We start from the raw sequence: 18,439 nt of genomic DNA on the forward strand, positions 1-18,439 counted from the left end.
GGCAGGACCTTCACAGTGAATGGCAGGGCCTCGGGGAGTGTTGTAGAGCAGAGGGATCTCGGAGTGCAGATACATAATTCCTTGAAAGTGGCATCACAGGTCGATAGGATAGCCAAGAGACTTTTGGTACATGGGCCTTCATAAGGCAGCGTATTGAGTATAGAAGTTGGGATATTGTGTTATAGTTATACAAGATTTTGGTGAGGCCGCATTTGGAGTATTGTGTTCAGTTGTAGTCACCTTGCTAGAGGAAAGATGTTGTTAAGTTGCAAAGGGTGCTGAGAAGATTTACGAGGATGTTTAGTTTAGTTTAGTTTAGTTTAGAGATACAGTGCGGAAACAGGCCTTTCGGTCCACTGGGTCCGCGTCGACCAGTGATCCCCGTATATTAACACTATCCTACACCCACAGCGACAATTTTTACATTTACCAAGCCAATTAACCTACAAACATGTACATCTTTGGAGTGTGGGAGGACACCGAAGATCTCGGAGAAAACCCACGGGGAGAAGTACAAACTCCGTACATACAGCACCTGTAGTCAGGATCGAACCCGAGTCTCTGGCATTGCATTTGCTGTAAGGCAGCAACTCTACCGCTGTGCCACCGTGACTTGAGAGGCTGAGCTAAAAGGAGAAGTTGGGCAGGCTAGGATTTTATTCCTTGGAGCACCTGAGGCTGAGGCGCGATCTTATAGTGGTGTATAGATAGGGTGAATGCACAGAGTCTTTTTACCAGAGTAGGTGAATCAGGAACCAGAAGATAGAGGTTTAAGGTGAGACGGAAAAGATTTAATAGTAACCTGAGGGACAACCTTTTTCACACAGGTTGGGAATATGGAACAAACTGCCAGAGAAGATAGTTCGACACCAACATTCAAAAGATGTTTGGACAGTTAAGTGGACAGGAAACATTTAGAGGGATATGAGAAAAATGGGCTCAGCTTGGACGAGTGTGGATGGGCATCTTGGTCATGGGGGCAGGTTGGGCCGGAGGGCTTGGTTCTGTGCTGTACACTCTATTATAATCAGAGCAGGCCATTAAGGATTGTGTGCTTTTTCACTTCACTCATTCAATGGATCATTTCTGATCTTATACCCCAGTGAGACTTTCCTCCAGTAATTCCAGATCCTTTGATTCCCTTAACATCCAAAATTGCATCCATGCATCTTGAACTCACTCAGCAACTGAGCAACTGAGCCTCCACAGTCCTCATGGGTAGCCTGTCCCAAAAAAGTAATTCCCCTTTGGGTGAACACATTTCTTCTCTTCTTGCTGAATGCTTAATCTCTTATTTTGAGACTGTATTTTAAGGTTCCATACACCGAGGCAAGCAGTACCATCATCACAACATTTACCCTGTCATGCTCCATAATAATTTCTATATTTCAACTGAACCACTTCTTATTCTTTCAAACTCAATTGTGCAGGCAGAGTATGCTTTGTCTTTCCTCATTCAATAAGTTAATGAACCCAGACATCAATCGGGTGAATCTTCACTGGTCCTTTTATTCTCCCTTGGGTCAGGAGACCAGACCTATGCACAATATTCCTGATATGAGCAAAATCCGTGTCACTTGAAACCAGATAATGGGGCAATGCGTCTGTATTCTTGTACGTGAGGAACTTGTGGAAGGTGGCTTTTCTCTGGACTAAAGGAAACTTGGAAGGCTCTTAAAGGACCTATTACAAATAATGAAAGATTGTGTTGTCAAGTGTTGAGAACATTGCCTCTGTGGAGAACACAGGTTAGACAACAATTTAAATTGTTACAAACGTTCGAAAATCATCTGCAGAGTTACTGTAGCACAGAATATTTCATCATTGGGTTTCTGAGGCAGTTACCAATGTATCTCTTGCGAGAAATTGACATTTGCATTCGGGAAAGAATAGTGCAACAAAATGAGTTTTAAAGTTTTCAGAAATGGAGTGTTGTCTGAGGATTTTCTGCATTGCAGCTTATAATTATAATATTTACAAAATTGTGAAGTGTGGAGCAGTGATAATGATTATTGGGCCTGCACAAAGTGTTCAGACATGTTTTTTTGTCTTATAGAAAGCAGTATCCGTGTAGATTTTTAAAAGTATTTGGAAGCAAAATGAAAATGAACACAACATCATGAGGAAATTCTTTGGATCACACTTTGCAAATAGAGTTGAACGATTGTTTTTATGTCTCGTATACAGTATCTGATCTGTTTGGATCGCATGCAAAACATAGATTTTCACTGTTCCTTGGTATATTTAACAATAGTAAGCCTATGATAAAGGGACTGCAGATGCAGGAATCTGGAGCAAAAATAGAAACTGCCCCCCCCCCCCCCCCCCCCCCCCTATACCCTTCCAATCACCCTTCATCTCCCCCAGATATCTGTGGCAACGAAATCCTTGAACATACAGTATCAAAGATAATTGTCGACTTTGGAAGGCGTAGGATAGGGACCCACAATCCCATTTATATCAAGGGGACGATGGTGGAAAGGGTCAAGAACTTCAAATTCCTGGGCGTGCATATTTCCGAAGATCTTTCCTGGTCTCAGCACACTGATGCAATTATAAAGAAAGCACATCAGCGCCTCTACTTCCTGAGAAGATTACGGAGAGTCGGTATGTCAAAGAGGACTCGCTCGAACTTCTACAGGTGTACAGTGCAGAGCATGCTGACCGGTTGCATCGTGGTTTGGTTCGGCAACTTGAGCGTCCCGGAGCAGAAAAGACTACAGAAAGTTGTGACCACTGCCCAATCCATCATCGGCTCTGACCTCCTCACCATCGAGGGGATCTATCGCAGTCGCTGCCTCAAAAAGGCTGCCAGCATCATCAATGACCCACACCATCCTGGCCCCACACTCATCCCTCCACTGCCATCAGGTAGAAGGTACAGGAGCCTGAAACCTGCAACATCCAGGTTCAGGAACAGTTTCTTCCGCACAGCCATCAGGCTATTAAACTCGCCATCAAACAAACTCTGAACTATAACAGCCTATTGCACTCTATCTGTTTATTTATAGTGTATATATATGGTCTATGCTATATAGACACACTGAACTGTTCTGTATTTATGCTTGCAATACTCTGTTGTGCTGCTGCAAGCAAGAATTTCATTGTCCTATCTGGGACACATGACATTAAACTCTCTTGACTTGTCTTGACTTGTGATAAATAAATGTTTAATCAGCAAGGGGATCAAGGGGTAGCTGGGAAAATGGTCTGTGGAAAAGTTGATCAGCCAACTTACTCAGATTCAGATTCAATCTTTATTGTCATTGTGCAGTGTACAGTACAGAGACAACAAAATGCAGTTAGCATCTCGCCCAGAAGAGCGAACATAGAATAATGAGCAATAAATGAACAGCAAAGCAGGCATGACAAGTGAAATGGCCTGGTCCTAATTATTGCTGGCCCTGATTAGTTGTGGCCTTTTCCCACCTCCAGTCACCACCCCCACTAATTTAAATCTGAAGAAGAGTTCCAACCCGAAATGTCACCTATCCTTCTTCTTCAGAGATGCTGCCTGACCTGCTGAGTTACTTGAACACTTTGTGTCCATCTTTGGCCTAGTTCTACATCTACTTTTAAGTTCCTTACAGTCCCAGCCAGTCTGGTACAAAAAAACAACAATCTTTCATATTGCTAAGATTCGGGGTTTTGAATTTAAACTGCACTTAAACCTTCTTAAAATGGCACATATATGGTTTACTGGATCTTGCCCTGGAGATTTAATTTCAATAATAATAATGTTTTGGTTTGGGACTCTCAGCTGGTTGAGCAGTTAATAGCCTGTAATAATTTCCAGTTGAATTAGCTGATCTCAGCTGGGACATATCAATCCACAATCAGACACAACATTCCGGGATGGTGAGGGAAATAAAGAGAAAGGCAAAAGGGAAGGAGGCAAGCTGGAATCCTCCATTTCCTGACTGCCATCCAGAGGACACAGCAAGGAAACATTGTTTTCTGAACTGCGGGAAAGCAAATCAGACGTCATAACAGGAAGGACAAATATACAAAAATAAACATACAACACTTACTTCACAACAGTGAATACAGTTGATAGATCTTTCATTATTGGTAAGATGCAACTGAAACTTTAGCAAATTGTTAATAAATGGTGTAAAAGCAAGTCCTTCCTGTATATACTGGTTAGCTCCTCAAGAGATGGTATGCTTCTTGATGGCTTGCTGATATAAGAAAGAAACCAGGGAAAGCGAGAGGGTCATTCAAGATCAATCCACATGGTGCTTCCAATAGTTGCGGGTCCATCCTGCCATCTGGGAAGAGGTACAGGAACATTAGCTGCAAAACCAGCAGGATGCTCCTCAGCTTCTTCCCGCAGGCTATAAGACTGATAAACGGACTTTGCCCCCTGCCAAAGTATCGCGCACCAACCACCAACCTGGACACACTGCAGCAGAGCCACTGTCGTGCCGCTGCCGATCGGAACGCCTGTTGATGTTTAGTAGAGAGTAGAGTGTTTAATTTGTTCATGATGATATATGTATTTTTATTTCTATTTATTTTTTACTGCACACTGAATGGACACTGGTTGAGCAACGTTTTTTTGTTTTCTCTGGGTATGTGAGTACTCAGGAAAATGACAATAAAGATATACTTGATACTTGAATTAGTTTCTGTTTCAAATAAAAATTGTTTAATTCTGCCTCTGATGTGGTAACAGCTGAACCTTTGGGACCAAGAGGTGTGCAAGAATAAAAGAAAATGTGCAAAGATTTATCTCCAGATGAATTCAAAGGAAAGCAGAAGAGTAAAGCAGGAAGATCACTGCCACTAGTAGCATTATTGTCCAAAATGTTCATCACAATATCTGGAGTCTTTATGTAGCAGGATTGGAGTGCTTCATTGTAGATCATGCATAGATTTGGAATCAGGGGGAAATGCACTCTGACCCCCCCCCCCCCCTCTACCCCCTGTAAGTCTACGTGCAGAAATAATTTCAGGATGGGAGAGGATTCTGAAATCAGAAGTACAAAGGGAATTGGGAGTGTTGCGGCAGGATTCCCAAAAAGCTTATTTGCAAGTTGAACCAGTAGTAAGGAAAGCAAATGCAACTTTAGCAAGTATTTAGAGAGGGCTAGACTATAAAAACAGGGATGTAATGCTGAGGCTTGTAATGGCACTGGTCAGACCACATCTGGAGTATTGTGAGCCCCATATCTGGGGAAAGATGTGCTGGCGTTGGGGAGAGTCCAGAGGAGGTTCAGGAGAATAATCCCGGGGATGATTGGGTTAACATATGATGCGTGTTTGACAGCACTGGGCCTACACTCGCTGGAGTTTAGATAATTGGGGCCTCATTGAAACTTACCGAATAGTGAAAGGCCTGGATAAGAGTGGATGTAGAGCGGATGTTTCCACAAGTGGGACAGTCTTGGTCTGAGTGCATAGTCTCAAAATAAAGGGACACACCTTTAGAAAGGAGATGAGGAGAATTTTTTTAAGTTTGAACTAAATAGAATTTTAGTCACAAGTGGTGAATCTGTGGAATTCACAGCCACAGGCAGCAGTGGTGGCCAAATTATTGGGTATTTTTAAGGCGGGGATTGACAGATTCTTGATTAGCAAAGGTTTCAAGGCGTATGGGGAAATGGCAGGAGAATGCAGTTGAGAGGGAAGGATCGATCAGCCATGATTGAATGGCAGAATAAACTTGATGGGACAAATGGCCAGCTGCGGCCCCTCTGTGTGATGCTTATGAATACCAAAGCAGCAACAAAAAAAAACAAGAACCGGATTCACCTCTGTTCCTCTCAGGTCTGCTGCACATGTGGAAATTACATTAGTCATTGACTGTATCTCACATTCATAAAGTTATACAGCACGGAAACAGATCCTTCAGCCCAACTCGTTCATGCTGACCATGGTGTCCCATCGAATCCTGTCCCATTTGCCCACATTTGGCCCATACTCCTCTAAACCTCTCCAATCAATGTACCTGGCCAAATGCCTTTTAAACGCTGTTTATACTGTAATACCTGTCACAACTTCCTCGTCTGGCAACTTGTTCCAGATACCCACCTCTCACAGACTTCATAAAAACAATTCTTAAGTTCCAATATGTTTACAACAATGAATGCATCACTATCAGCTAAATGAGGCACGACAAACTTGTTATGCAAAATAGCCAAGGTCAGGTCCAAGAGAGAAATCAGCTTTGTCTGTGTTTTGTTCAGCAGGTTTTACGCCCTCTGCTTCACACTGCTTAGACTCACCGGTAATGATTTTCTTCTTCTACCTGGATTCATTTGCTGCACATTTTTCAACATTTTGCCTTCCTTTATTGCCAGGCGCGACGTCTCAAAATACAAGTTGTGCCAGTGACTGACGCCAACTACATTTAAGATATAAATGTAGGATATAAATGCAGGAATATTAATGATCAACCACCAGGTTAGAGTCTGCCTGAACACGTCATGCTGAGCTATGTTAGATGGAATGCAAATCTTAAATATTACAATAACATGCAAATCAGCATGATTAAATTTAACCCTTTCCGATGCCTTATTTGCATTGGGAGCATTAAAACCCTGCACAATACAAGCTCACGGTAATTACTTTCCCTGGATCAATTGCAAGTTTGGAGGAGCTACGAGCAGCGATTCTGGGTGGAAGACCAAACCAAGATCTTATCTATTTGTTTCAAATCAAAATAGGGAATGTTATGACTCAGTAGTAAATTACTTTACCATTAGTCTTATAGGAGGGATAACTTCAGTTGCAACATTTCCCTGATAAATCACAAATCCCGTGAGTGTGCAGACCATCCTAACAAATGAGCTGGGGCAAAGACATTGGTCTACTCTGCACAATCTGATAATACCTCCTTCACAATCAACATACCACTATTAACCATGACCAATCACAAAAAGGCCATACAGCAATAGGTTGGAATTTTTTAGCAAGTGACTCACCTGACAACTCTTCAAAGCTTTTCTACCTGCAGGTTGAAAATGGGATGATGGTTCCAATTGCAAAAGGTTTGAGTGGGTGGACTGGTCCATATTCATTTCAACTCCACCAGCCATGCAACCCTCCATGACTTACAGCCCTTAGTTCTGGGAGCCTGTGCCTATTTCATTTTCCCTCTTCACAGAAGATAAACTTTTGCAACTCTACTAACCTCTAAGGTCATAAGGAACAGGAGTAGAATTAGGTCATTCGGTCAATCTACTCCGCCATTCAATCATGGCTGATCTAACTTTCCCTCCTAACCCCATTCTCCTGCCTTCTCCCCATAACCTCTGACACCTGTACTAATGTGTTTTTTTAAATATAATTTATGATGCTTTTATAAGTGATATACTAAGATTTTATATGTACTCTATGATATTTGATATGCAATGCATTTTTTAATGTAATGTTGCCCCTTGTCTGGACCTCGAGCCCGTAATAAAGTGTATTATTATTATTATTAATCAAGAATCTATCTATCTCTGCCTCAAAAATATCCACTGACTTAGCCTCCACAGCCTTCCGTAGCAAAGAATTCCACAGATTCACCACCCTCTGACTAAATAAATTTCTCCTCATTTCCTTCCCAAAAGAACATCCTTTAATTCTGAGGCTATGACCTCCAGTCCTAAACTCTCCCACTAGTGGAAACATCCTCTCCACATCCTTTTCTGTCCTTTTGATTTCTTCTGGAGAGGCAGTGTCAAATCTTGTTGACAATGCACTTGTCATGTAACTTGATTCCATTCAATGCAGATTGCTCTTATAGCAAAAAGGACCCGAGTATTTATGTTCACCTGCAAGTGTGATCACCAACATATATTCAAAACATATATTTTAATACATTCTTAGCAACAGGGTATATCAGCATTTGGAGAGGCATGGACTGACAGGGATAGTCCACATGGCTTTGCGTTTCGGAAATCATCTCACAAATCTGATAGGGATTTTTGAATAGGGGTCCGGGATAATTGATGAGGGCAGAGCGGTGGACATTATCTAAAAGAAAGACTTTTGATAAAATCCCGCATAGTAGATTAGTCTGGACGGTCAAATTGCGTGAAATACAAGGTTAACTAGCCAATGGGATTAAAAATTGGCTTTTAGGAAGGAGTCAAAGGGTAGTAATGGTGGAAGGTCATAGTTATCATTGAAGGCCTGTGACCAGTGGTATGATGCAGGGGTCAGTGCTTGTTCCATTGCCGTTTGTTTTTATATTAACAATTTGGATGACATTTCAAGCAAAACTGATGATGTCAACAAATTAGGTGGTAGAGTAGATAGTGAAGTTACAAGTTTGTTCTAGGTTTCCAAGAAGATCTATATTAATTGGAAATGGGGGTCAAGGTTATTGTTAATTAATGGAAGTTAAATCTGAGAATTGAGAGATGTCAAGGAATAGTTAATGGAAGTTAAATTTGACAATTGAGAGATATTGCTCTTTGGTATGTCAAACCAGGGCAAATAGTATAGACCTTTAAATTATTGCAGAACAGAGAGATCTGGGAATACAGATCTTGAAGCAGCATTTGGCATGCATGTCTTCTTTAACAGTTTTGGTCCCAATATCTGAGGAGGGATGTGCTGGCGTTGGAGAGTGTCCAGAGAAGGTTTACGAGAATGATCCCGGAGATGATTGGGTTAACATATGATGAGTGTTTGACGACTCTGGGCCTGTACTCGCTCGAGTTTAGAAGGATGAGGGGGGACCTCAAAGAAACCTACCGAATAGTGAAAGGCCTGGATAGAGTGGATGTGCAGAACATGTTTCCATTAGTGGGAGAGTCTCGGACTATGTACCTTTAGAAACAAGATGAAGAGGAATCTATTTAGTCAGATGGTGGTGAATCTGTGGTGAATCATTGCCACTGACAGCTGTGGAGGCCAAGTATTTGCACCATGGACAACCTGATTGTAATCATGTACAGTCTTTCCGCTGACTGGATAGCACACAACAAAAAAGCTTTTCACTGTACCTCGGTACATGTGACAATAAACTAAACTTGGGCATTTCAAAATCAGCTATTGATAGGTTCTTGATTAGCAAGAGTGTCAAAGGTTATGAGGAGAAGGCAGGAGAATGGGGTTGAGAGGGTAAGAAAGATCAGCCATGCTAGAAAAGCAGAGTAATGCCCCTGTCCCACTAGGAAACCTGAACGGAAACCTCTGGAGACTTTGCGCCCCACCTAAGGTTTCCGTGCGGTTCCCGGAGGTTTTTGTCAGTCTCCCTACCTGATTCCACTACCTGCAACCTCCGGGAACCGCACAGAAACCTTGGGTGGGGCGCAAAGTCTCCAGAGGTTTCCGTTCTGGTTTCCTAAGTGGGACAGGGACATAAATGTGATGGGTCAAATGGCCTGATTCTGCTCCTATGACTTATGAACCTATGGACTTGGTGGGTAGTCTGAAAGCATACATTGAAGGTGATAGTCAAAAGAAGTAAAGGGGCCTGAGAGTCAACCTTTTCCGCACTGGTGCATATACAGAACATGGTACCAGAGGAAGTGGTGGACATGGGTCCAGTTATGACATACAAATGTTTGGAATGTTATGGTCCAGAGACAGGCAAGTAGGACTTGTCCTTGACAACCAGGTTATCATGGGTGAGCTGCACTAAAGGGCCTGCTTCCATGCTGTCTGTATAGCTCTTGGAAAACCTTGGGGACCAATTTTCCATGTGGAACCCTCTCAAAGCCTTACTGTATTTGACACACACCACTTGAACCACACTGCCCTTATCAGTGCATGTTATTGCATTTTCAAAGAATTCAATCAAATTGCCACTAACAAAGTCATGTTAGCTTTGATTAATCTGTGGCTTTCCAGGTGTAGATTAATCATGTCCCTTCGAAAATGTTTCCAACAATTTATATTTCACATGAGACACAAGAGGGCTGTAATCACCAGACTCAGCCTTGCTGGCCTTCTTGAATAAAGGTCTATAATTGCTATCCACGAGGTATTAGTGGCACCTAACTCATGGCCAGTAAAGATTTTTTAAATCTGCTACCATGCCTCCCATACAAGCTGGGATACATACATTTTATCAGCCTTTGAGGATTTATCCTCATTTAAGCCCACAGGGGCATGTCACCTGTTGAATAATGTATTCTAGAATTTCACTATCTCCCTCTGTGAATTTCCAGTGACAGTATCATTTTCTTCAGTGAGTACAGATGAGAAATCTTTACACGACCGTTACTACATCCCTCTGCTCCACACAGAGATTGCCATAATGGTTTTTATTGGGGTCTGACTCTTTACCTGGTCACATTTTTGCTCTTGTACTCAGAAAATATTTTGGATGTTCTTTAATTTTTCTGCCAGCAGTATGGCATTGCTCAACTTTACCCGATAAAGTTTACATTTAAGCATTCCCCCCCCCCCCCCCCCACAAACAAAACGACAGACACACGCACAGAGGTAAGGCACAAATCACTGACGCACCAAATGTTTACTCTCACCAACTTCCATTTTAATGCCATCTTTGGGACAAGAAAACATCGCCAGGTGATTTTCAGAGAAAAAAATGTCAGCATCTATCGGACAAATGAAAGAATGCAAGAACACGGTAAAAAGGGTAAGTTTTAATGAGTGGTGTGGAGCCAAAAGAGAATCAGGAAGAGTATTTCAGATCTTGGTATCAAAGTGGAATGTGAGTTGAGCAAGATGCCGGAATGAGAATTACTTGAGCAAGATGCCCATAGATAGCTGGCAAGATTAGCAAGTTTTCTGATGATACAAATGTTTTGATACAGTGGTTTTGCAGATAGTGAGGATGGTTGTGAACAATTGCAGCAGGATCTGGATCGATTGGCCAGGTGGGCAGAGGAATGGTTCATGGAATTTAATACAGAGAAGTGTGAGGTTTTGCATTTTGGGACATCGAACAAGGGCAGGACCTACACAGTAAATGGTAGGCCTCTGGGTCGAGTCTTAGGTAGAGAAGATGGTCAAAAAGGCTTTTGGCACATTGGCCTTCATCAGTCAGAGTATTGAGCATAGAAGTTGGGAGGTCATGTTGCAGTTGTATATAACGTTGGTGAGACCGCATTTAGAATATTGTGTACAGTTCTGGGCATCATGTTATAGGAAAGATATTGTCAAGCTTGAAAGGGTTCAGAAAAGATTTACAAGGCTGTTGCCAGGACTAGAAGGTGTGAGCTATAGGGTGAGGTTGAGTAGGCTGGGTCTCTATTCCTTGGAGTACAGGAGGATGAGGGGTGATCTTAAGGAGGTATACAAAATTATGAGAGGAATAGATCGGGTAGATGCACAGAGTCTCTTGCCCAGAGTAGGTGAATCAAGGACCAGAGGACATAGGTTCAAGGTGAAGGGGAAAAGATTTAATAGGAATCCGAGGGGTAACTTTTTCACACAAATGGTGGTTGGTGTATCGAACAGGCTGCCAGAGGAGATAGTTAAGGCTGGGACTATCCCATTGTTTAAGAAACAGTTAGACAGGTATGTGGATAGGACAGGTTTGGAGAGATATGGACCAAGCGCAGGCAAGTGGGACTAGTGTAGCTGGGACATGTTGGCCAGTGTGGGCAAGTTGGGACGAAGGGCCTGTTTCCACACTGTATCACTCTATGACTCAGGTTGACAGATATGGAAATGGGACATCAGAGATGAGCTTGGAAGTGATGTTTTGAACTTTAAATAAGAATAGTTTTCATTTCCAGCCAACTCTAACAGCATTGCTTCCTTGATTGAATTTTATTTGAGAAGGTGATGAAGGTGATTGATGAGGGTAAGGCAGTAGACCTAATGAAAACATCTACGAAGATGCTGGCTTATACAAAAGATCGACACTAAAGTCTGGAGTGGGTCAGGCAGCATCTCTGGTGAACATGGACAGGTGATGTTTCAGGTCAGGACACTTCTTCAGATTCTCATGTGTAGGATAGTAGATGATGTATACATGGCATTTTATAAACTCCCTCTTGGTAGGATGATCTAAAAGTTTAGGATTCATGGTATACATCCCCACTGATAACGATGAGTCAGAGTATAGAAGAGAGATCGAGCAACTGTCCATATGGTGCCAGCACAATAACCTGGCCCTCAACACCAGCAAAACCAAGCAACTGATTGTGGACTTTGGAAGGAGTAGGATGGGGACCACCAGTCCCATTTATATCAACGGGTCGATGGTTGAAAGGGTCAAGAGCTTCAAATTCCTGGGCATGCACATCTCTGAAGATCTTTCCTGGTCCGAGAACACTGATGCAATTATAAAGAAAGCACATCAGCGCCTCTACTTCCTGAGAAGTTTACGGAGAGTTGGTTTGTCAAGGAGGACTCACTCTAACTTCTACAGGTGCATAGTAGAGAGCATGCTGACCGGTTGCAACATGGCTTGGTTCGGAAACTTGAGCACCCTGAAGAGGAAAAGACTACAAAAAGCTCTGACCTCCCTTCCATCGAGGAAATCTATCGGAGTCGCTGCCTTAAAAAGACTGGCAGTATCATCAAGGACCCACACCATCCTGGCCACACACTTATCTCCCCGCTACCTTCAGGTAGAAGGTACAGGAGCCTGAAGACTGCAACGACCAGGTTCAGGAATAGCTACTTCCCCACAGCCATCAGGTTATTAAACTTGGCTCGGACAAAACTCTGAACATTAATAGCCCATTATCTGTTATTTGCACTTTTATCAGTTTATTTATTCATGTGTGTATATATTTATATCATGGTATATGGACACACTGATCTGTTCTGTAGTCATGCCTACTATGTTCTGTTGTGCTGAAGCAAAGGAAGAATTTAATTGTCCTATCAGGGGCACATGACAATAAACTCTCTTGAATCTTGAATCAGTACCTGGTGACTTGACAGCTTGTATTCAGAACTGCTTTACTTGTGATAGAGGGTAGTTAGTGGTGGAAGGATGTTACACTGGCTGGAGGTCTGTGATCAGTGGTATTCTGCAGGGATCTATGATAGGATCTCTGTTTGTTATATTGTTATATATATATGTATATGTGTATATGTGTATATATGTATATGTGTATGTATATGTATATGTGTATGTGTATGTGTATATGTATATATATGTATGTGTATATATACGCACGCACACACACACACACACACACACACACACACACACACACACACACACACACACACACACACACACACACACACACACACACACACACATGATGTGCCTATGATGTAAACCTGGAAGGGTTTCCCATGTTACTGATTTGTAGTTACCATTTTCATATAGTACACAAATCATTTTTTTTGTTTAAAACATTTAGATGAATGATAAATCATTTTTTAATATTGATAATCTTTAAGGGGACTCGCAGCGCCCTCCATAATGTTTGGGACAAAGACCCATCACTTATTTATTTGCTTCTGTACTCCACAATTTGAGATTTGTAATAGAAAAAATCACATGTGGTAAAGTGTACATTGTCAGATTTTATCAAAGGGTATTTTTATTCATTTTGGTTTTACATTGTAGAAATTACAGTGGTGTTTATACATAGCACCCCCATTTCAGGGCAGCATAATATTTGGGACACATGGCTTCACAGGTGTTTGTAATTGCTCAGGTGTGTTTCATCATCGGCACTCACTCGAAGTATGACTGTCCTCTCCTCTCCATAGGGTCGTGTACTTGTGGGTCTGCAGATGTCTGTAGAGGCCGGACCGCGATCCACACACCTTGGTGCAACGTGGGCAGTAGAGACTGGCGGTGGTTGATAGTTGTCGAGCCCCCTTCGATCTCCCCTTATGGTGCTGTCGCTTTGTCTCTGCGACACGGCGTAGTTCCATTTCGTAACGTGCAGCTCCTTCCTGCACGGATTTCCTCCAGGAGCGCCTGTCCAGTGCAATGTGCTCCCAGTTGCTCGATGTGATGTGGAATTTCTTCAGACTTTTCTTGTTGAAGTGTTTGGACCGCCGGGGACACGCCGACCTTCCATCAGTACACGATATGTTTCGGGAGACGCGTGTTGGACATGCGGATGACATGGCCAGTCCATCGAAGTTGGTGCTGCATTATTGTGGTGGTGATGCTGGTCATGTTGGCTTCCTCCAAAACACTGATGTTGGTGCATTTATCCTCCTAGCTGATCTCAGAATCTTTCGTAAGGATCTTTGATGGTATTGTTCCAGGGCTCTCTGGTGCCTGCTGTAGGTGGTCCATGACTCGGCTCCATACAACAGGGTGGAGAGGATAACGTCTCTATAGACCAGCAGTTTTGTTTGAGCCTTTAGGTCTCGGTCTTTAAAGATTCTTTTCCTGAGTCTGGCGTAGGCTTCGCTGGCACAACTCAGGCGATGGTTGACCTCCGAGTCGATGTCAGCTTTTGAGGAAAGAATGCTGCCAAGGTAGGGGAAGTGGTCAACGTTTTCAAGAGTGGTGTCGTCCAGTTTTATAGTGGGCTGGATAGACGGCTGGTTGGGTGGAGGTTGATGTAGGACCTGGGTCTTCTTGATATTTAAGGCTAGGCCCATGGATCTGTATGCCTTGGCAAAGGCATTCAGGATGCCATGGAGGTCTTCTGCAGCGTGTGCACCAATGGCCCAGTAGTACGCGTATTGAAGCTCCATGATGGCGGTATTACTGACTTTGCTCTTGGCCTTCAACCTATTAAGGTTGAAGAGCCCACCGTCAGTTCTGTAGAGGATTGGGATCCCCTGCGGCAGTTCTTCACCAATGAGGTGAAATATGGCAGCAATGAAGACGACCACCAGGGTGGGTGCGATGATGCATTTGTTGTGAGTGCCTATGCCCCTACTTTAGACTCTGAAGAGGAAGCAAAAGAGAACTTCTACGCCTGCTTAGAGGAGATACTGTCTAAAATTCCCAGGGAGGATAAGATAATTCTCCTAGGAGACTTCAACGCCAGGGTCGGCCGGGACCAACACATCTGGAAGGCTACCATAGGAAAGGAAGGCATCGGGAACATCAACTCCAATGCAGCTCTACTTCTCAGCAAAAGTGCTCAGCACGACCTCATCATCACTAACAATAGGCAATACACAATAGGTGCAGGAGTAGACCATTTGGCCCTTTCAGCTAGCACTGCCATTCAATGTGATCATGGCTGATCATCCACAATCAGTACCCACTTGAGCATGCCTTTTATATGCTGAAGAGAAAACTGAAGGGGACTAGTCCCCAAAACAAGCATAAGTTAAAGACGGCTGCAATACAGGCCCGGCTGAGCATCACCAGAGAAGACACCCATTCATGATGTCCATGAATCGCAGACTTCAAGCAGTTATTGCATGCAAAGGATATGCAACAAAATACTAAACATAACTACTTTCATTCACATGATATTGCTGTGTCCCAAACTTTATGGTGCCCTGAAATGGGGGGGGACTATGTAGAAACAGTGCGGTAATTTCTACATGGTGAAACTAAAATGTATAAAAATGGCCTTTATTAAAATCTGACAATGTGCACTTTAACCACATGTGATTTTTTTTCTATTACAAATCTCAAATTGTGTTGTACAGAGGCAAATAAATAAATGATGGGTCTTTGTCGCAAACATTATGGAGGGCACTGTATACGCTGAACACAGGAACTGAACAATTGTAGAAACAAGGGTACAAGGAAAACAAAGAATTGGAGATGCTACCACTGTGGGTGCTGCTTGTATGGAGTTTTTATGTTCTCCCTCCGACCTGCGTCAGTTTTCTCTGGGCGCTCCGGTTTCTTCCCAAAGACGTACAGGTTTGTAGGCTAATTGGCTTCGGTAAAATTGTAAATTATCCCTAGTGTGTAGGATAGTGTGTGGGGTTTGCTGGTCAACAAAGGGCCTGTTTCTACACTGTATCCCTAAACTAAACTAAAGGGGCTACAGATGTTGGCTTACAAACATAAAAAGACTCAAAGTGCTGGAGTAACTCAGCCTGTCAGGCAGCTTCTCTGGAGAGCATGGATAGGCAACGTTTTAGGATGCTGAACCAAAACCAAACAAGTGTTTTGCAACAAGAACTAATGTCCTTGAGCAAAGGTGTGAAAGAAAAAAGGATTAAGTTGTGGTTATTAAATACTTAGCGTTTCCACCCATCATTTATCAACAAGGCAAATGTTTACAATTCACCAAGGGCATTTGATAGCAAGTCAAAAATAGATTTTAAACACTAAACTAACTGGGAACACCACATTTAGAATGCTCCCTGCAACCCTTTGCGCTCAGCTTTCAAAAGTCACGCACTTGCTTCACAATGCAAATTGCTGGGATCAAAACTGCATTGCCGTGCAAGTGTCATGAAATGGATTCCGTAAAAAGCTAATTGGATAAATACTTGGGAAAGGAAATATTTCAAGGCTGCTAGGACAGAGAAAGGAGAATGATTACTTAATTAGCCCATCCAAAGAACCAGCAGTGGCATGATAATCTGAATGCCTTCCTTCTGTGTTTTATTATATGAAATTGAAAAGGTTGGAAATGCTCACGGGCGGCACGGTGGCGCAACGGTAAAGTTGTTGCCTTACGGCGCCAGAGACCCGGGTTCGATCCAGACTACAGGTGCTGTCTGTACGCAGTTTGTACGTTCTCCCCATGACTTTGTGGGTTTTCCCCGGGTGCTCTGGTTTCCTCCCACACTCCAAAGACTCACAGGTTTGTAGGTTAATTGGCTTCGGTAAGGTTTGTAAATTGTCCACGCTGACCAGCGATCCCCGCACATTAACACTATCCCACACAAAGGACAATTTACGATTTTACCAAGCCGATAAGTCAACAAACCTGCATGTCTTTGGTGTGAGGGATGGTGCTATTGTACCGGGATCACAGGTTGGCGCGGACTTGGTGGGTCAAAGGGCCTGTTTCCACGTTGCATCTCTAACACTCTAAACTAAAAACACATGTTTGCCTGGATCTATGGAGGGAGAAAGAGTTGGTTTCAGTTTCAAGACTTTTTAACTAGCCCATGTCTATTACAAAAATGGACAAGTTGAATGTCTATTCAATTAATTTTGAAGACATGGAAAGATTTGAAATCAGTAACAGGGTTAGAAAGGAGTAATTGGCATGTAATTCAATTGATAATAGGGGTTAACATGACCTCCTGCAGTTCAGACATTGTCCCGGATTCTTTGGTGCCAAAAAAAATACTATCTTGATGTGGATGGAAAAAATTATGCTCGGGGTAGAAGGGGAAGCCGTTTACAGGCATAGATATGAGGGTGCTACTGATGTGGGTAAACAGTGAGCTGAAGTTCTGGAAAATGTATTCAGGCAATTAGGAAAATGATCCAGGGCAGGTCTTCATGAATGTTACAGAGTTAAAATGCATACGTCTTAGTCTAAAAATGGGAAAATAAATTGATAAGATATAAATTAATTTTAACAGCAGGCTTGGGATGTCACTAAAATGTGTGAGCTTGTATGTAAATCTCTATAAACCTGCTGCTGATAGCCATTTTTTAATTTGAAAGGCTGTATGTCATACCAAAACACAAATCTTTCTCAAACTGGATAAGCATAGTAAATAACCACAACATGACTTAATTTAGAAAGGATAGAAATGATTAAGCAGTTAGCATCGCAATATTGGTGAAGGTCAGCTCTAATTTGTATCAAAGTCTACTCAAACAGAGTACAGAGTAAAAAATAATGAGGTCCTTTGGTGAAATTGGAAGTATAAAGGAGAAATATACAGTGGCTTGCGAAAGTTTTCATACCCCTTGAACTTTTCCACATTTTGTCACGTTACAACCACAAACGTAAATGTATTTTATTGGGATTTTATGTGATAGACCAACACTAAGTGGCGCATAATTGTGAAGTGGAAGGAAAATGATACATGGTTTTCAAATTCAAAAGTCTTGCCAGAGATTCTCAATTGGATTTTGATCTGGACTTTGACTGGGCCATTCTAACACATGAATATGCTTTGATCTAAACCATTCCATTGTAGCTCTGGCTGTATGTTTAGGGTCGTTGTCCTGCTGGAAGGTGAACCTCCGCCCCAGTCTCAAGTCTTTTGCAGACTCTAACAGGTTTTCTTCCAAGATTGCCCTGTATTTGGCTCCATCCATCTTCCCATCAACTCTGACCAGCTTCCCTGTCCCTGCTGAAGAAAAGCATCCCCACAGCATGATGCTGCCACCACCATGTTTCACAATGGGGATGGTGTGTTCAGGGTGATGTGCAGTGTTAGTTTTCCGCCACACATAGCGTTTTGCATTTAGGCCAAAAACTTCAATTTTGGTCTCATCTGACCAGAGCACCTTCCTCCACATGTTTGCTGTGTCCCCCACATGGCTTGTTGCAAACTGCAAACGGGACTTCTTATGGCTTTTTTTCAACAATGGCTTTCTTCTTGCCACTCTTCCATAAAGGCCCGATTTGTGGAGTGCACGGCTAATAGTTGTCCTGTGGACAGATTCTCCCACCTGAGCTGTGGATCTCTGCAGCTCCTCCATCCTTCTCTGATCAATGCTCTCCTTGCCTGGCCTGTCAGTTTAGGTGGATGGCCA

The 18,439-nt window shown here is 42.7% G+C and overlaps 1 protein-coding gene across 11 annotated transcripts in view; it reads right to left on the minus strand.

Annotated features, from left to right (window-relative positions):
- nedd4l (NEDD4 like E3 ubiquitin protein ligase) overlaps window positions 1–18,439 on the minus strand; it is a 399,262-nt gene that overhangs the window by 151,619 nt on the left and 229,204 nt on the right. The window contains exon 1 of one of the 11 annotated variants that reach the window (XM_033032985.1): window positions 6,231–6,448. The exons of the other annotated variants lie outside the window; for them this stretch is intronic. Coding sequence (XP_032888876.1) covers window positions 6,231–6,284 — 54 coding nt within the window. The 5' untranslated portion in view covers window positions 6,285–6,448. Of the gene's footprint in view, window positions 1–6,230; window positions 6,449–18,439 lie in introns of those variants that run through there. 11 annotated transcript variants of the gene reach the window in all.

Source organism: Amblyraja radiata, chromosome 1 (assembly GCF_010909765.2).
Source record: "Amblyraja radiata isolate CabotCenter1 chromosome 1, sAmbRad1.1.pri, whole genome shotgun sequence".
NCBI lineage: Eukaryota > Metazoa > Chordata > Chondrichthyes > Rajiformes > Rajidae > Amblyraja > Amblyraja radiata.